The 13,519-nt window shown below is 42.6% G+C and overlaps 1 protein-coding gene across 1 annotated transcript; it reads left to right on the forward strand.

Moving 5' to 3' along the window:
* Positions 1–141: 141 nt before the first annotated feature.
* akirin1 (akirin 1) lies at positions 142–12,831 on the forward strand. Its single transcript, XM_034697727.1, has 5 exons — positions 142–518; positions 8,601–8,747; positions 10,130–10,258; positions 11,635–11,706; positions 12,297–12,831. Exons 1-5 carry the CDS (start codon positions 314–316, stop codon positions 12,305–12,307), a joined length of 564 nt encoding a protein of 187 aa, XP_034553618.1. The 5' UTR covers positions 142–313; the 3' UTR covers positions 12,308–12,831.
* Positions 12,832–13,519: the final 688 nt, after the last annotated feature.

Here is a 13,519-nt window from a genome sequence, read left to right on the forward strand (position 1 = left end):
TTGTAAAAGGTGTCATTTCATAGAAAATACACGTTAGACAATGTAAAAAGACAGAGTTAAATGATGTATGTAATTGAGAACCCCCCTCTAAAGTCCAATAGTGGTATCGTCCGTTGTGACGTTTTAAAAATTCAGCAGGCAGGGTCGGCAGTTGGCTTACTACTCAGAGGAGAAAATCCGTTGTTGTGGAGAGGAAGAAGAAAGGCTCAAGAAATTCGAGGAACGCTTAACGTACCAACCACGAGAGCTAACCCCATTATTTGTGGGTCGTTTTTTCCTCCATCTTATATTCCCCCCTTTTTGTTTTGCCAACATGGCTTGTGGAGCTACGTTAAAACGGTCGATGGAGTTCGAGGCCCTCCTCAGTCCCCAGTCTCCCAAGCGGAGAAGGTGCAATCCACTACCGGGGACTCCCAGCACTCCGTCCCCGCAAAGATGCAACCTCCGTCCCCCAGTCGACAGCCCAACGCATTCGATGTCTCCCCCGGCCATAGGAGGCGAACACAGGCTTACCCCAGGTATGGAATTAAACCATATTTGAGGTTTTATCTGCGTTTCAGGGTGGGTGTCATGGGGGAGGGGGTTTGGGTGGAGTGGATAGCTAGCTAGTTTTGGAGAACCAGAATGGGGGTTGTAGGCTAAACGGTAACATTAGCTTAGCCAGGAACTCCAGGAAAGAGAATGTCGTTGCTGATAGTATTTAAATCATAATGAATTAATTGGTGTAAAAAAGTGAAAGCGAATGTGTAGGAATGTGTGAGTGGCATTTTGCTAGCTCATTGTGTTGTTGCATGGCTGAATAAGGTAGCATCCAGTTACTGGTTTTGATTTGCTCACGGAAATAGTGTGATCAAAGCTCATTTCATACCTAAATAAACAATATTTACAGCATGGGATGAGTTGAAAGTAGAGTCTAATCTTGTATGTACAACCTTCAACTGTAATGCACATGAATCAATGCTATTTTGAAATGTGCTCAATACATTTTTCTATGGGATCTAACAAAAGACCCAGCTCTTCTGTAACACCTGGGTGACAAATCCAGCCTGTTGGCTCCCCTTTAAAGACAAATGGCATCCCAGCAGCAGGCACATCATAGCAGGCTGTTAATGAGGGTAATGTTCCCTGGCTTTTAGTGCCACAATTGTCTTGCACTGAGGTGAAGGTGGGGGTTACCATTATGCAGCACTTCAGTTTCTTTTTCCTCTTCGGGGCTGCAGGGCATTGTTCATTTCCTTTATGTCTGTGCTCTTTTTCTCTGCCATCGACTTGGAAAGCACCACTGTGAGCGTTGGACGGGCGTGGGGCGCACAAGTAGACACAAGATTAATACCTTTGGTGTCTCCACTGTGTGACCCAGTAAAGCTTCTTCTCTGTACCAGTCATTGAGATTGGGCGGCATGGTTCTGGTGAGGGGTGTAATCCTGTCTCTCTTTGGATCTTTGAAGAAATCTGGATATCTTTTCAATTTGATCGCCCAATTTTTATGAAACATGGATAACAAGAGAGCTTCAGAAATGATCCGTCCTTCATTGTTACCCCATGCCTCTCTGTTGATCCACTTATCTCAACTATCAACCACTCAATTTGTAGTTTTCATTTGTTTGTGGTACTACACATGAAAGATTGACCTGCAGGGGAGATGATAACTCTGAAAGTCAAGTTAAATGTGTGCTATAGGTGAAGATTAGCTTACTGAAACACTGTGTGGACAAGAGCCAGCATGCTACGGCTCGCTATGCTACATCATTTATCAAGACAAAAGCAATGCATGGTTACACACACACAGATGTAGGTGTTGACAGAGATGCCTTCACAGCTGGCATCCAGTGAAATGTCTGGATGACTGTCTCAAGTGAACTGTGTTACTTATCCTTATAAGCCAGAGTTTAGTAATGATTTAAGGACTTTGTTTCCTATGAGGCTCATTGTAGTTCTTTAAATTTGTAGTTTCCTGAATGTTAAACTTACGTTGCTTCTCATGCCACATATGCAGTCTGTCTGAGGAAGTATCCCTTTAAGAGAGGTATTTATAAAGCATCTCAGTGTATGTTGGTACCGATTTCCTCCAGGTTGCTCATTTACCCTGAACTTCACGCTAGGAATCCGAAAAGCCTCTTGTGCGCTCCATCTCCTCCAGAGTCTGTCCGTCTCGCTGAATTACACCACAGCAGCTGCAAGTAAATCTGCAAGTAATGCACATTTGTCCGCTGCAGACATGAGGCCCAGATTCCAGGTATTATACTCACCTTCAGCCAGAGAGAGAGGCCCCTCATGGGATTGGTGCTGCAGGCCTGCCCTTCTTCTCTGCTTTGCCAAGTGAAAGCGGTTTTGTGTTTAGCAAAAGGTCAGCTGCCATCCCTCCCACCCTGTCTTTACCCACACAGGCTTTCCAGCTAGTCAGGTTTGCTAATGGTGAGCATGTCTGTGAGTGCAGGCTATCCTAACCTGTATCTATGGGTTGTTATTACTAATCATCCAACAGGGTTAAATACTTGATTCTGATTGGTCAAAACAGATCGCACGGGTCACACATACATATTGAATTAATCTGCATAAAGAATAAGCAGCAACCTCTGGTGTCCAAATATAAAGCACATGCGGAAGTGTTATAAACAGCAATTCATTGAGAATCTGATCGAGACTGGCTGCAGAAACACCAGAAACCACAGAGACACCAATTCAAAAAAGACGATCTTTGCAGCATTAATAAACATGTTTACAGCCTGGTTCAAAAAACGGCTTGGCTCTACGTAGCTAATTTCTCTCTAATATTGGCACAAACTGTACAGGGGGTGAATTTTTTTTCTCACGGAATGGTTCAGAAGATATTAAGATTACAAGTTTTTGCTAAAATAAGGACATTGACTACTGGACGGGAACACATAGCTGTTAGCTAGGAGGCTCAAACCCCGCCTCTTTTCCTCACACTAAATTTGGTTGTGTTCAGCATTTCCAATATGGCTGCCGCCATCGATTGGCTACAAAACAGCGCCCAGGAACAGATGAGTGACGTCACGGATACTACTTCCATTATTTATACAGTCTATGATAAAGAAGTAGTGTTAATGATTTCACTTCTTCCTGTAGACAATGCAACAAAAACTTAATTTACTGATGGCATCAGAAGACAACATGGAGGATAGTTTCTATTACTTTGGAGATCACAAAACTTCAGACTGGAGGTCAATGGCTGACCAATCACCAGCAGAGAACAGGAGACGAGAAGTAGGAAAACAGCGCAGAAAGTAGCGAGTAATCAACCAGCTCTAGATCCATACTTAGTGTCAACCTGTTCATATTTTTGAAGAAACAAGAAAAAATTCAAAGGCACTCTTTTGAACAGTTAAAATGCCTTTATGTCATTGGCATGGTCTTGTTGACCTTAAAAACATGTGTACATCTATGCATATCAATATCAAGCCTTCCTCAGGAAGTCAAACAGATGTGAGGAGGTGGTAGGCCCCAAGTTTCACCTGGGTTTAGAGTAGTGGCCTGTAGGTGGTTTTTCTAACGCTATGTATCCCTATCCAAAGAGCGCCTCAAACATACAACCTTTCTTGAGTACAGGAAGTGCTCCTTCCTCCCATTTTTTTGTTCAACTTTTTAGTTTGTAGCCGGGTTGAAAGCAGGAAAATGTATAGCTTGCTGATAGATATGTCAGAGGGTCTTGTCTCACCCTGTCAGGATTCTGTTTCGCATAACCTTCGGAGCACTAAACATTATTTCTGAGTTTAGATCGGTGATAGACTCCTTATTTTTGCACTGCCGGTCTGCGTTTCCTCTATTCTACAGATGAGGCTGAACTTGTTGGTTTCTGTTAGGTTAGTTTTGACATAAACCCCCGACCAGGCTTCAAAACTGCTCAGTATTCCCGCCTAAACTCGACCTGCTGTCTGACCAGGAGACTCTTGTTAACAGTGAAGTGACATGAAGATGACTTTTCAAACCAACTTCTCCTCATACTGAGTAGAACACATAAAGTAATGAGTTTTTCCCAACGTGATTTCTTCAGCATCCTCCACATTGGTCAGTCCTCATTTTTCACTGCAACTTGAACTGACCAGCAGCTACTTCTTTGCAGTTGGAACATACAAAACCCAGCTCCCCTATACAATCCTTAAGCAGTGGAGGGTGAAATGAAATGAGTCAGCTTTGTTTTCTCTGCACCACCATGTCCAATCTATCCAACCAATCTCCCTTTCGTATTCAGCGTCGGGCCTGTGTTTAAGCCTTTTAGCCAAGGCTTTCTCCACTGTTTCCCCCTGGCTCCCGGAAGTCTCTGTGATTGATTGCTTGGCCTGGTTGTGGCAGGGGTCATTGTTGCCAAGCAACGCCCACAGTTGAGGCACTAGTAGTTGGCAGAGCTGGAAGTGACAGGCCGCAGGAGAGGGTTTTCATTCGTCTATGAGATGTGCCCAGGAATAGTGATACCGACGGGCGATAAATGTCAACATCTTTATCACGAGTTCAAATGAAACTTCCTTTTTTTTTAAATGCATCTTTCATTAATGAGATATACGCAGATGTTAAACTGTAAGTCTACAAATTTACTAAGTGATGGGATTGCATCAAAGTAATGTTTCTCTCCGTCCTCTGTAGAGAAAACATCTCTCTCTTTCGCTCAGAAGCTCTTTTGTTGAAACAACAATCACGCTGAGTTCCTGTGTGTGCTACAGGGTTTCCCCCAGGAAATTGCGAACCGAGGGTGGTGGTAGAGGAGAGGCAAAACACCAAAATGAAGACGAGACTCTGTGTCTCTGACATGCATGAATTCCCCTTCGAAATCCTAAGATCGGGTTAATCATTAGGGGAAAACGGAGGAACTGCAGCCTAATGGGATCTAGTCTAATTTAAAATGTGTTTCAGATGGTGTGGTCACTCAGACACACTCAAACAGACCCTGTCCTGATTGTCTGTACCACATAGCTCGAAGAGAGACAGAGCTGGGGCAACGTGCTGCTCTTTGTTTAAACTCTCTGATCTTCATATAACAGCTTGAGATGTTCAGGGTTTTTGTCACCAGAAAATTCAAAACACCGTCCTGATGATAGATTTCTTTAAGGACATAAATTAAGTCTCGTTTGACAAAAAAAATCCCTAGATTGTATTCGAACACGTGATTATTCATTGATGCCAGCAGTTTGGACTTGGTCTGATTTCTTCATCTTTAGATTTGCTGTTAACTGAGCAGTCAGCAGCAGAAACAGAAAGATGAAGAGTGGGAAAACAGCAGAAATGACGAATAACTCTAGATCGATACTTTGTACCAACTTGTTCACATTTTTAGTTAGTAGCTGGGTAAAAAGCTGGAGTTATGCCAAATAGAATCCCTTGTCTCACCCTGTCAGGATTCTATTTCCCATAACCTTAGGTTAACTTCCCTGACTTATTTCTGAATGTAGATCGGTGCTTGACTGCTTTATTTTTGTGCTGCCGGTCTGATTTGCACTTTGGTAAAGCAGCCGACAGATTAAGCCGACCAGTGTTGATGTAAAGTTACAAAAAAAGATGTTGAAGCTTTAAGAGTTGGAGTTAAAATCTTCCGCACACAAGTAACTTGAACCTGTAAGTGTTCTGTATTCATAATCAAAGTTGGTGATTGATCATCAGAATTAATATTGATGAATATTTATGTGAATCCACCATTAGTTTCAGCCTCTTTGTGTGTGATAAAGATGTAGCTTTTGCTGTGACATGGCTTTATTTTGATTGAACAGCCCAGTCGTGCTAAACAAACGGAGCCTGTCAGATCGGGGTCCTGTATTGTTAATGCGGTTAATTCAGGATTTTTCACACTGCACAAGGTTTATGAGTTTGCAGTGCCACGATTCTCCAAGTCCACTTCCTGTTCCTGTTTGAGACGCTTCAACAGACTTCAGACCTATTTTATATCAGGCAGTGAGTTGCTGGTTTATTTCCTGGTTTGAAGCCACATGTAAAAAGTGTTTTCTTTAAATGGCTCTGGGTGATGAGGAAAACATTTTCTTTCCAAACAAGCTCACAGGCTGAAGAGACTGCACCATGGCCTCTCGCTCCCTCCCCACCCAAGATAAATAGGCCGGGCTCTCCAGATAGAGGAGACACATGTACCGAATGAAGCGGGGAAGATAAAGTCCCTCCTCTGCGTTTGGTTATCAGCTCACGGTTGAGGCCTTGGTGTTTTTCTCGTGTTTTTCCCAGGACTATTCTGAACTTTAACCTTGTAATTGGATGTATGTGTGCTGGCTGTTAGCCATGTTTAAGCTGTGTCGACAGTGCACAGCGGGGCGACAGGGGCTCTTTCTAACAAGGAATCATCAAAGATAACTGGAGGCTCACCACTGTGCACAAACTACACTGTAATGACCTTTCAGAGCCTCATGAAGTGGTGTTACTGTACCTTTTGCACCTTTGATTTAATCTATGTTTAATCCAACTTAAAGCTGGGGTTGGTAGTCAGATTTAGATACACTTTTTGTTATACTGGATAAAATGATCTTTATGTCCCGATGGCAATCAATACATGATGTGTTCTTAAAAAAGATGGAAAAAAGGCTGCAATCTACAGCCGGAGTAAACCTGAGAAAACACCAACCAATCCCTGCATTTGGGAGCCAAATTGTGAAACCAACCAAATCCCGTTCTGCCCGCCTCCTGCTCGTACATTTCAAGTTTGTTTGTGTTTTAGCTTTCACTATGATAATGTTTTGGTGTTTTCTTACCCCTGAGCGAGACATGCGTTGACGTAGTGCAAAAACACAAATGATGTGCTGAGGACTGGTTTTGAATCAGTCATGATCATATGGTCGCGAATCAGCGGCACTTGTGCATGTGAGCGGTGGCGTCGTTTCGGAGGAGCTCCGAGGGGAGGGGGGAGGGGCTAGACAGAGACCTGAGGAAATGCTACATTCAAATTAATGCTAGTTTTCTGTGACTAGCTTTAAGCGGCAACCTCCGGGCCGCGAGAATTGAAGCCAATGCGGAAGTGTTAAAAACTGCAGTTCGAGTGTCTGCTTGAGGCTGGCTCCAGAAGTACCGGAAACCACATACGCACCAATTCAAAAAAGACGATCTTTACACCAGAAATATACATGTTTACAGCCTGGTACAAAAGACGAGTGTAGTCTGGATAACTCATTTCTCGATCGGCACACACTGCACGGGGGTTCCATTTTTTAATAACCCGGCAGTTTCGAAGATATTAAGATTACGAGTCTTCCATTATGAAAGGCACAGCTGACTTGATTGACAGGCAGGAACACTGTAACTGTTGGCTAGGAGGTTCAAAGCCCGCCTCTTTACCTCACACTAGCTTGCTAGCAGTTAGGTTGAATTCAGCATTTCCAATATGGCCCCCGCCAACAATTGGCTTCAAAACAGTGCTTCAGAAACAGAATGAGTGAAGTCACAGATACTATGTCCATTGTTTATACAGTCTATGGTTAACAGTAGGGTTTAGAATGTGGGCGTGGCCAGCTAGTCTCTTCCTCCTTACTGTCTCTATTTAAAGATTTGGAAGATTAAACAATGATGTGAAGATGAATGCAGATCATGCAAGAAGTTTTGAAACAATAATCAGTCATGTCCCAGATTAAGCAATGATTAACCAAGGCTGTGTTAGATGCCTGATTCTAATTGGCCAGCACTCTGTGGTCAGGATCCAGAGTCAAAACTGTGACCAGTGCAACGAGGACTGTAGTGTCTGTATTTGGGGCATTACTGATGTCTTCAGTGAAATAGTGTTAAGTGTTTTCTTCACTATACATTACCTCTCATTGACAGTGTCAGTCAGTGTTCTAAATGTTCCTCTAGGTCATCTTTAGAAGTACATCCACCTTTTCACCAGACCTGTAGTTTTCAGTATGTAGCTTCCTGAAGGCTGTCCTCGACTCCATTAGTGGTTGCTCCAAGCCAAACTGAAAGTCAATGATCATGCAAGTTAGACAAGAAAGGTCCGGTCTCTATAACAGTGTAATATAACACAGATAACTTTGAACACAAAGTAAAACACCACGCGTTTGTTTAACCTCTTGACAGTACTCTGGTGAAGAATCCTCGACATAAGCGTTTTCAGCAGCTGTAGCTTGGTATGATATTGCCCAACGTGAAAGAGAAGTGAAAGTCAAGCATCAGCTGGGTGAGAAAGTGTCTGTGTGTTTGTGTGTTGTCATAGTTATGGGTACGACTCCTCTTAACACCTTCACCTCCTTTCTATTAATGCGTTTGTGTGTTTTCTTTTCACACTAGAGCCAGCACAAAGGAAGTGCGCACATCTGTTGTTTAATCTAATAACATTTGTTGAATATGCCTTCCTCTAATAGTCCCTGCTCATGCCGGAGCACATTCAGGCTGTGGGAGGCGTAGACAGAAAGAACACACATGAAAGACAGGACTAATGAGAATACTGGTTGTTTCCCCCCTCTGATGAGTCATGTTCAAACTCATTCATTAGAAAACAATGAGGTTTCTTGGGCGACTTCTACAGGATAGATTTTGATTGTAGGAATGAAGACTCACGCATATCCTACTTTTGAAAACCTGAAGTTTGTCAATCAACTTTCTTTATATGTTCTCAAGTTTTTCACACTTTGTCTCCCCCGTCTGTTTTCTCCCTACAGAGCAGATCTTCCAGAACCTGCGTCAGGAGTACAGCCGGATCCAGAGGCGGCGGCAGCTGGAGGGAGCCTTCAACCAGACCGAGGCTTGTAGCTCCAGCGATGCCCCCAGCCCCAGTTCTTCCCTCAACGCCCCCAGCTCCCCACCAGGTAGATAAATGACTAGGTTGCCCCACATACGCATGAACAGTTGTTTATGACTTTACCCCAGAGGGCATGCACAGATGTAATGGCAGTATTGGTGTTAGTTTATGGATGTTTGAGCTGCATTTTTAGCATGTTTGTGCTCTGTAAGGGCAGCTCTGCATTTCTTTTTCTATTGGGTGCAGAAGAATGAGGTGTTTTTTGATTGGTTTGGAGTTTTTAAAACCTAGGGGAGACTTTTTTTTTTCACTTGTGCAGGCATCTCAAGTGAAATAAAAACCAAATAGCAGCTTTGTTCTGTTCTTGTTGCGCCAACAAAATTGGACCAACAGGAACAAAACAAACAAAAGTAACCACTATCTCAGATGTATCACCAAAAGGGAGAAAAACAATGTTTGTTGTTAGGCAGAGATCCGGTCTGTGCATCCCCCCATTCCTCATTACCAATGATAATATTGCACGTAGTACAAGTCTTGCCAAAAGCCCCTCAGCTAGACCTGCTCAGAATCCAACTGATCCCTGTTATAATGATGTATCCATCACGAGTCCAGCCTACTCTTTTCTGTAACGCCTTAAAAGGGTATCCTATTATTACTTTGTCGGAGTTCTGTTGTGTGTAATTGATTTGTTTCAGACGGCGCTCCGAATGAGCAACACTTTCACGCTTTGTTGTTTCTGAAAGGATCGCAAATCAAACTTTTATGGGGGGAGCCAAAGTGTCACAGAATAATTTAGATTTGCTGCAATAATGTGCAGGCCTTACAAATTAAGAGACGATGCAATCTTTTTCTCTGTCAACACGTTAATAAATCCACATGTAAACCGCAGAGAGAAAGGACTGTGATGGGATTTTTAGAGGTTGAATCAGACAAAGCAGTGATCATCTTTAGTGTACATGTTTTTTTCTGATGTGTAAGAGAACTATTGGGTAGCTGGAGTGTTCATATAATCCCAGCCTCAGGCCTCCAGGCTCCTCCGTCTCCCTTTCCTGTCCGCAGTATCGTCTCATACATCACACTGACTGCGCTGTTACTGACCCGGCCTTTTTCTGTCTCCGAGACGTCCATTAAACCTTCACGCTCGCTCCGCCGTCCTCGCCTGTGATTTACCAACATTTTAGCCTTAACGCTTTATAACATAACTCAAAGCTCACTCTGTAAGCTTTAAGCCGGCTCTGCGACAGACACATTCAGGGGGAGTCAGAAGGAGTCACATTAGTGCTGGATGACCCTGTCGGCTCGCAGAGGTGACTGACGACTGAAAACAAAGCTGTAAATTTGCACTTAGCCTAACACCCCCCTGCAGAAGGCATTACTACCTCTGTGACAGCACCAAAAGATGATTATGATCCAGATATTTTCTTAACTTGTGATTTTTGCGTTCCTCAGGTGCCTCAAGGAAGGACCAGCCCTCGTTTACACTGAAGCAGGTGAGCTACCTGTGTGAGCGGCTGCTGAAAGACCACGAGGAGAAGATCCGGGAGGAGTATGAACAGATCCTTAACACAAAACTTGCAGGTAATAAATGTCCCCTTTTGTTGAAGAGAAATAATAATGAAAGCCGTAACCCCCCCCCCCCCCCCCCCCCAGGAATTCAATATCTAGACAGCAGGTTCTTCCTCTCTGGCAGTGAAGAAGCATAAAAGTGTCTCTGTGTAATGAGAAACATGCAGCTGCATCCCCTTATGAGTATCTTTTTTTATATAAGAAGTGATAACGTCTGCAGTACTGGCATCCATGAATCTCTCCGACAGAGTTTATGAGTGCTTGTAGATGCCAAGACTTTGCACAAGCAGAGAACAAGTGCAGTGAAGATGGTATTTAATGTAGAAGCTGAGGCAACACTGCACTCACTTAGATCATATCAACATAAAATAGGTTCTGTTCCAAGCGGCATCCTTCAAAAGTGCTGTCTTCTTTTCTAAGCTGCTCAAGTTGGAACTATGAAAATTTGGTGTACGAGAAGAGTCAAGTCCTGCAAAAGGGTCCCAAGATTTAGATTTTCCGGAGTGAAATTGCTATTTTGTACTTGATCTGTTCCCATAATTACTTGCTGTGGGCATCATAAAGGAAACAAAGTGTAGAGCTCATTTCAATATGCTCTATTTCTGTAGACTTAAGCTTAATCAAGCATGCTTCCCTGGGTTCCAAATCATGTTTGGTTCTGTTTCTTAAGAACTGAAACTGAAATAAGAGAGCAGAAGGAGACCGAGCAGGGTTTTCACAGGTCTGTAGTCGCTCCCTCATTCCCCAGATTTTTCTGTAATGCTTTCACACATGAGCTCGTGACATATAATTTCATCACATTCAGGCCCTGATGTTTTCAGACTCACTGTTCACACATGCGCCTCACAGAGGGGACTTCTCAGTCAAACACGTTCCAACAACTCAGAGGACCTCAGTGCTTCTAAGGTGGGGTGGGGCGTGGCTGGGTAGTGAATGCAGGAGGGTAGGAGTTGTTGACTTCAGTAATGGTGGATGTTTCTGTATACCACATCATTATGTATCAGACACTTACAAGACACAAACACAACAGTAGAGAAGGTAACACTAAAAGCTGAGGTGAGCACTGAGAGTATGAAGCTCAGATCAGTGTCATCACTTCGCCAAACTGCACCCATGCTCACCTCATCTTCTTGAAGAAACTTTAAAAAGGGGGTCTGGTTGGAAAAGGCGCAGATAAAGTTGGGAGAAGATGTATTTGATTGTGTTCACACAGATAAAGTTTGGAAATTTTCAGGAATTTGTAGCATGTGTGATAGAGGCCGTAAAACAAAGTAATATAGCAGCTTCTTCTTAGCTTTCTGAAACACCTTTATTAGCTTCTTTGGACAACCTACCTGCTGTGTTTGAATCTGCCATCTCACCACCATGTTTTTTTTTTATCCCCTCAGAACAATATGAATCTTTTGTGAAATTCACACAAGACCAGATCATGCGAAGATACGGCGCCCGGCCTGCTAGTTGTAAGTATCTTAAACCACCTTTAAATCACGATCATGTATGTGTGTACTGCTCATCTAAAGCAGTGGTTCTCAAAGTGAGGTCCTGGGACCCCTGGGAGTCCGTGTACCACAGCGTGGGGGTCTGTGAACTAATTAATACATTTCTAATAAATTATAAAATAGTACTGTCATTAAAACCGAATATATACCATTGTTATGATACCATTTAGTGGCTAGAGGGGATATGCCAGTCTTGCTACTGTTAATTTTCTGAAAGCGTTTAAGATCAATTACTTAAAAAGTATAAATGCTGTCATGTTGAGTCCACAAGGAATGAAATGACCCTCTGTTTTAAAGTATACAAGTGGTATTCACATGATTCAAAATTAAAGTGTTATCTGTTTATCACTATGGTACAGGTCTGAAGTATTTAGATTGATAAGTTTTACAATACAAATAGTTCCAAGGGCATCTAAGAGTGCAAATGGTAGTAAGCATGTGCTCAATCTATGTTACAATTATGAGGGGGTCCTTGGAAACCTGTAAGGGGTCCCTGGCTCCAAAAAGTTTGAGAACCCACGATCTAAAGCCTCCATCATTTTGTGTTTCAGACGTCTCCTGAACTCACATCGATGAGATTTCCGGCTTCCTCTCACAAGATGGCTGCTCTTCTTCGGCCCCCTTCCACTTGATTTTTATTTTATTTACCAAATTTTTACCCCCACCCATCCCCCCTACCCCCACATCTAAACCTGTTTGGGTGCCATGGTTTATCCTCCTTTTAATTCAAACTTTGATTTCTTACTTAAAAACTGTTGCTGCTGGCCAAAAGCTAGAAGAATCTGAAAGATATAAACTATGTACGCAGCCCAACATTTTTCCTTGTTGATATACTCTTTCTGGAAATCCTGACTAAAGCAGATCTGTGTCAAATCTCTTGCCGGTGCTGTAGAAAAAGCTTATTGGCTCGTGATCATTCTGTATAACCTTCCAGCAGCTGTATTTAAAGGCTCCTGCTTCTCACTTTGTCCCTCTTTTCTTACCCCTCCCTCCCCCTTCCCATTCCTCCCTCCCTCCTCACAACTCTTTACCTGAGAATGTGGATTTTTCTCCCTTTTGAAAAAAATAAAAGTTCTGTGATTTAAACTTGTCTTGTTTTTATTTTATTTTATTCAAGGATGGATCAGAGACAGCTTCAAAACAAGGCTAATATCAGAAAAAGTTCAAGGGCTGTCAATCATGTTTCATCAACCTCTGATATATTAATCATATTTCTCTGTAATACATTATAGAAAATGAATGTATAAGGGATTTGGACAGTCATCCTGAGTTAGGTACATTTGTAGTAGTAGAAGTAGTTTATTGTTTTGATGTATAATGAACCAAAAGGGTTCCCCAGTTTCAAATTGACCCCAAGGAACACCAATGCGTAATTTATTTTTACAGGAAATTGGAACATATCAACATTTTAACTTTAGGTTTTCCCAGTTGTCCCCATTAAATTGGTCATTAATTTAGAGACGTTAAACACTGAATGGGGTCCAATTGACCCTGAGGATAATAGGAGGGTTAACCTGCTACCTGCCATCTAAACCAGGGGTGTCAAACATGCGGCCTTCAGGCCAAAAACGGCCCACCAGAGATTCCAGTCTGGCCCGAATTACGACTTTGCAAAGAACACGTTAACTGCAATTTTTCAATAAAAATAACTACTTTTTCAAATTTGTCCTCTGGGGGTCACATAAAATCATAGCGCTGATGGAGCGCACCTGAACAGTGCTTTTTTTCTGGGACTTTTTAATTCTCAAAGTGATAAAATAGATTACTTGCTGTT

The sequence above is a fragment of the Notolabrus celidotus genome, chromosome 12 (genome assembly GCF_009762535.1).
Source record: "Notolabrus celidotus isolate fNotCel1 chromosome 12, fNotCel1.pri, whole genome shotgun sequence".
In the NCBI taxonomy this organism is placed as follows: Eukaryota; Metazoa; Chordata; class Actinopteri; order Labriformes; family Labridae; genus Notolabrus; species Notolabrus celidotus.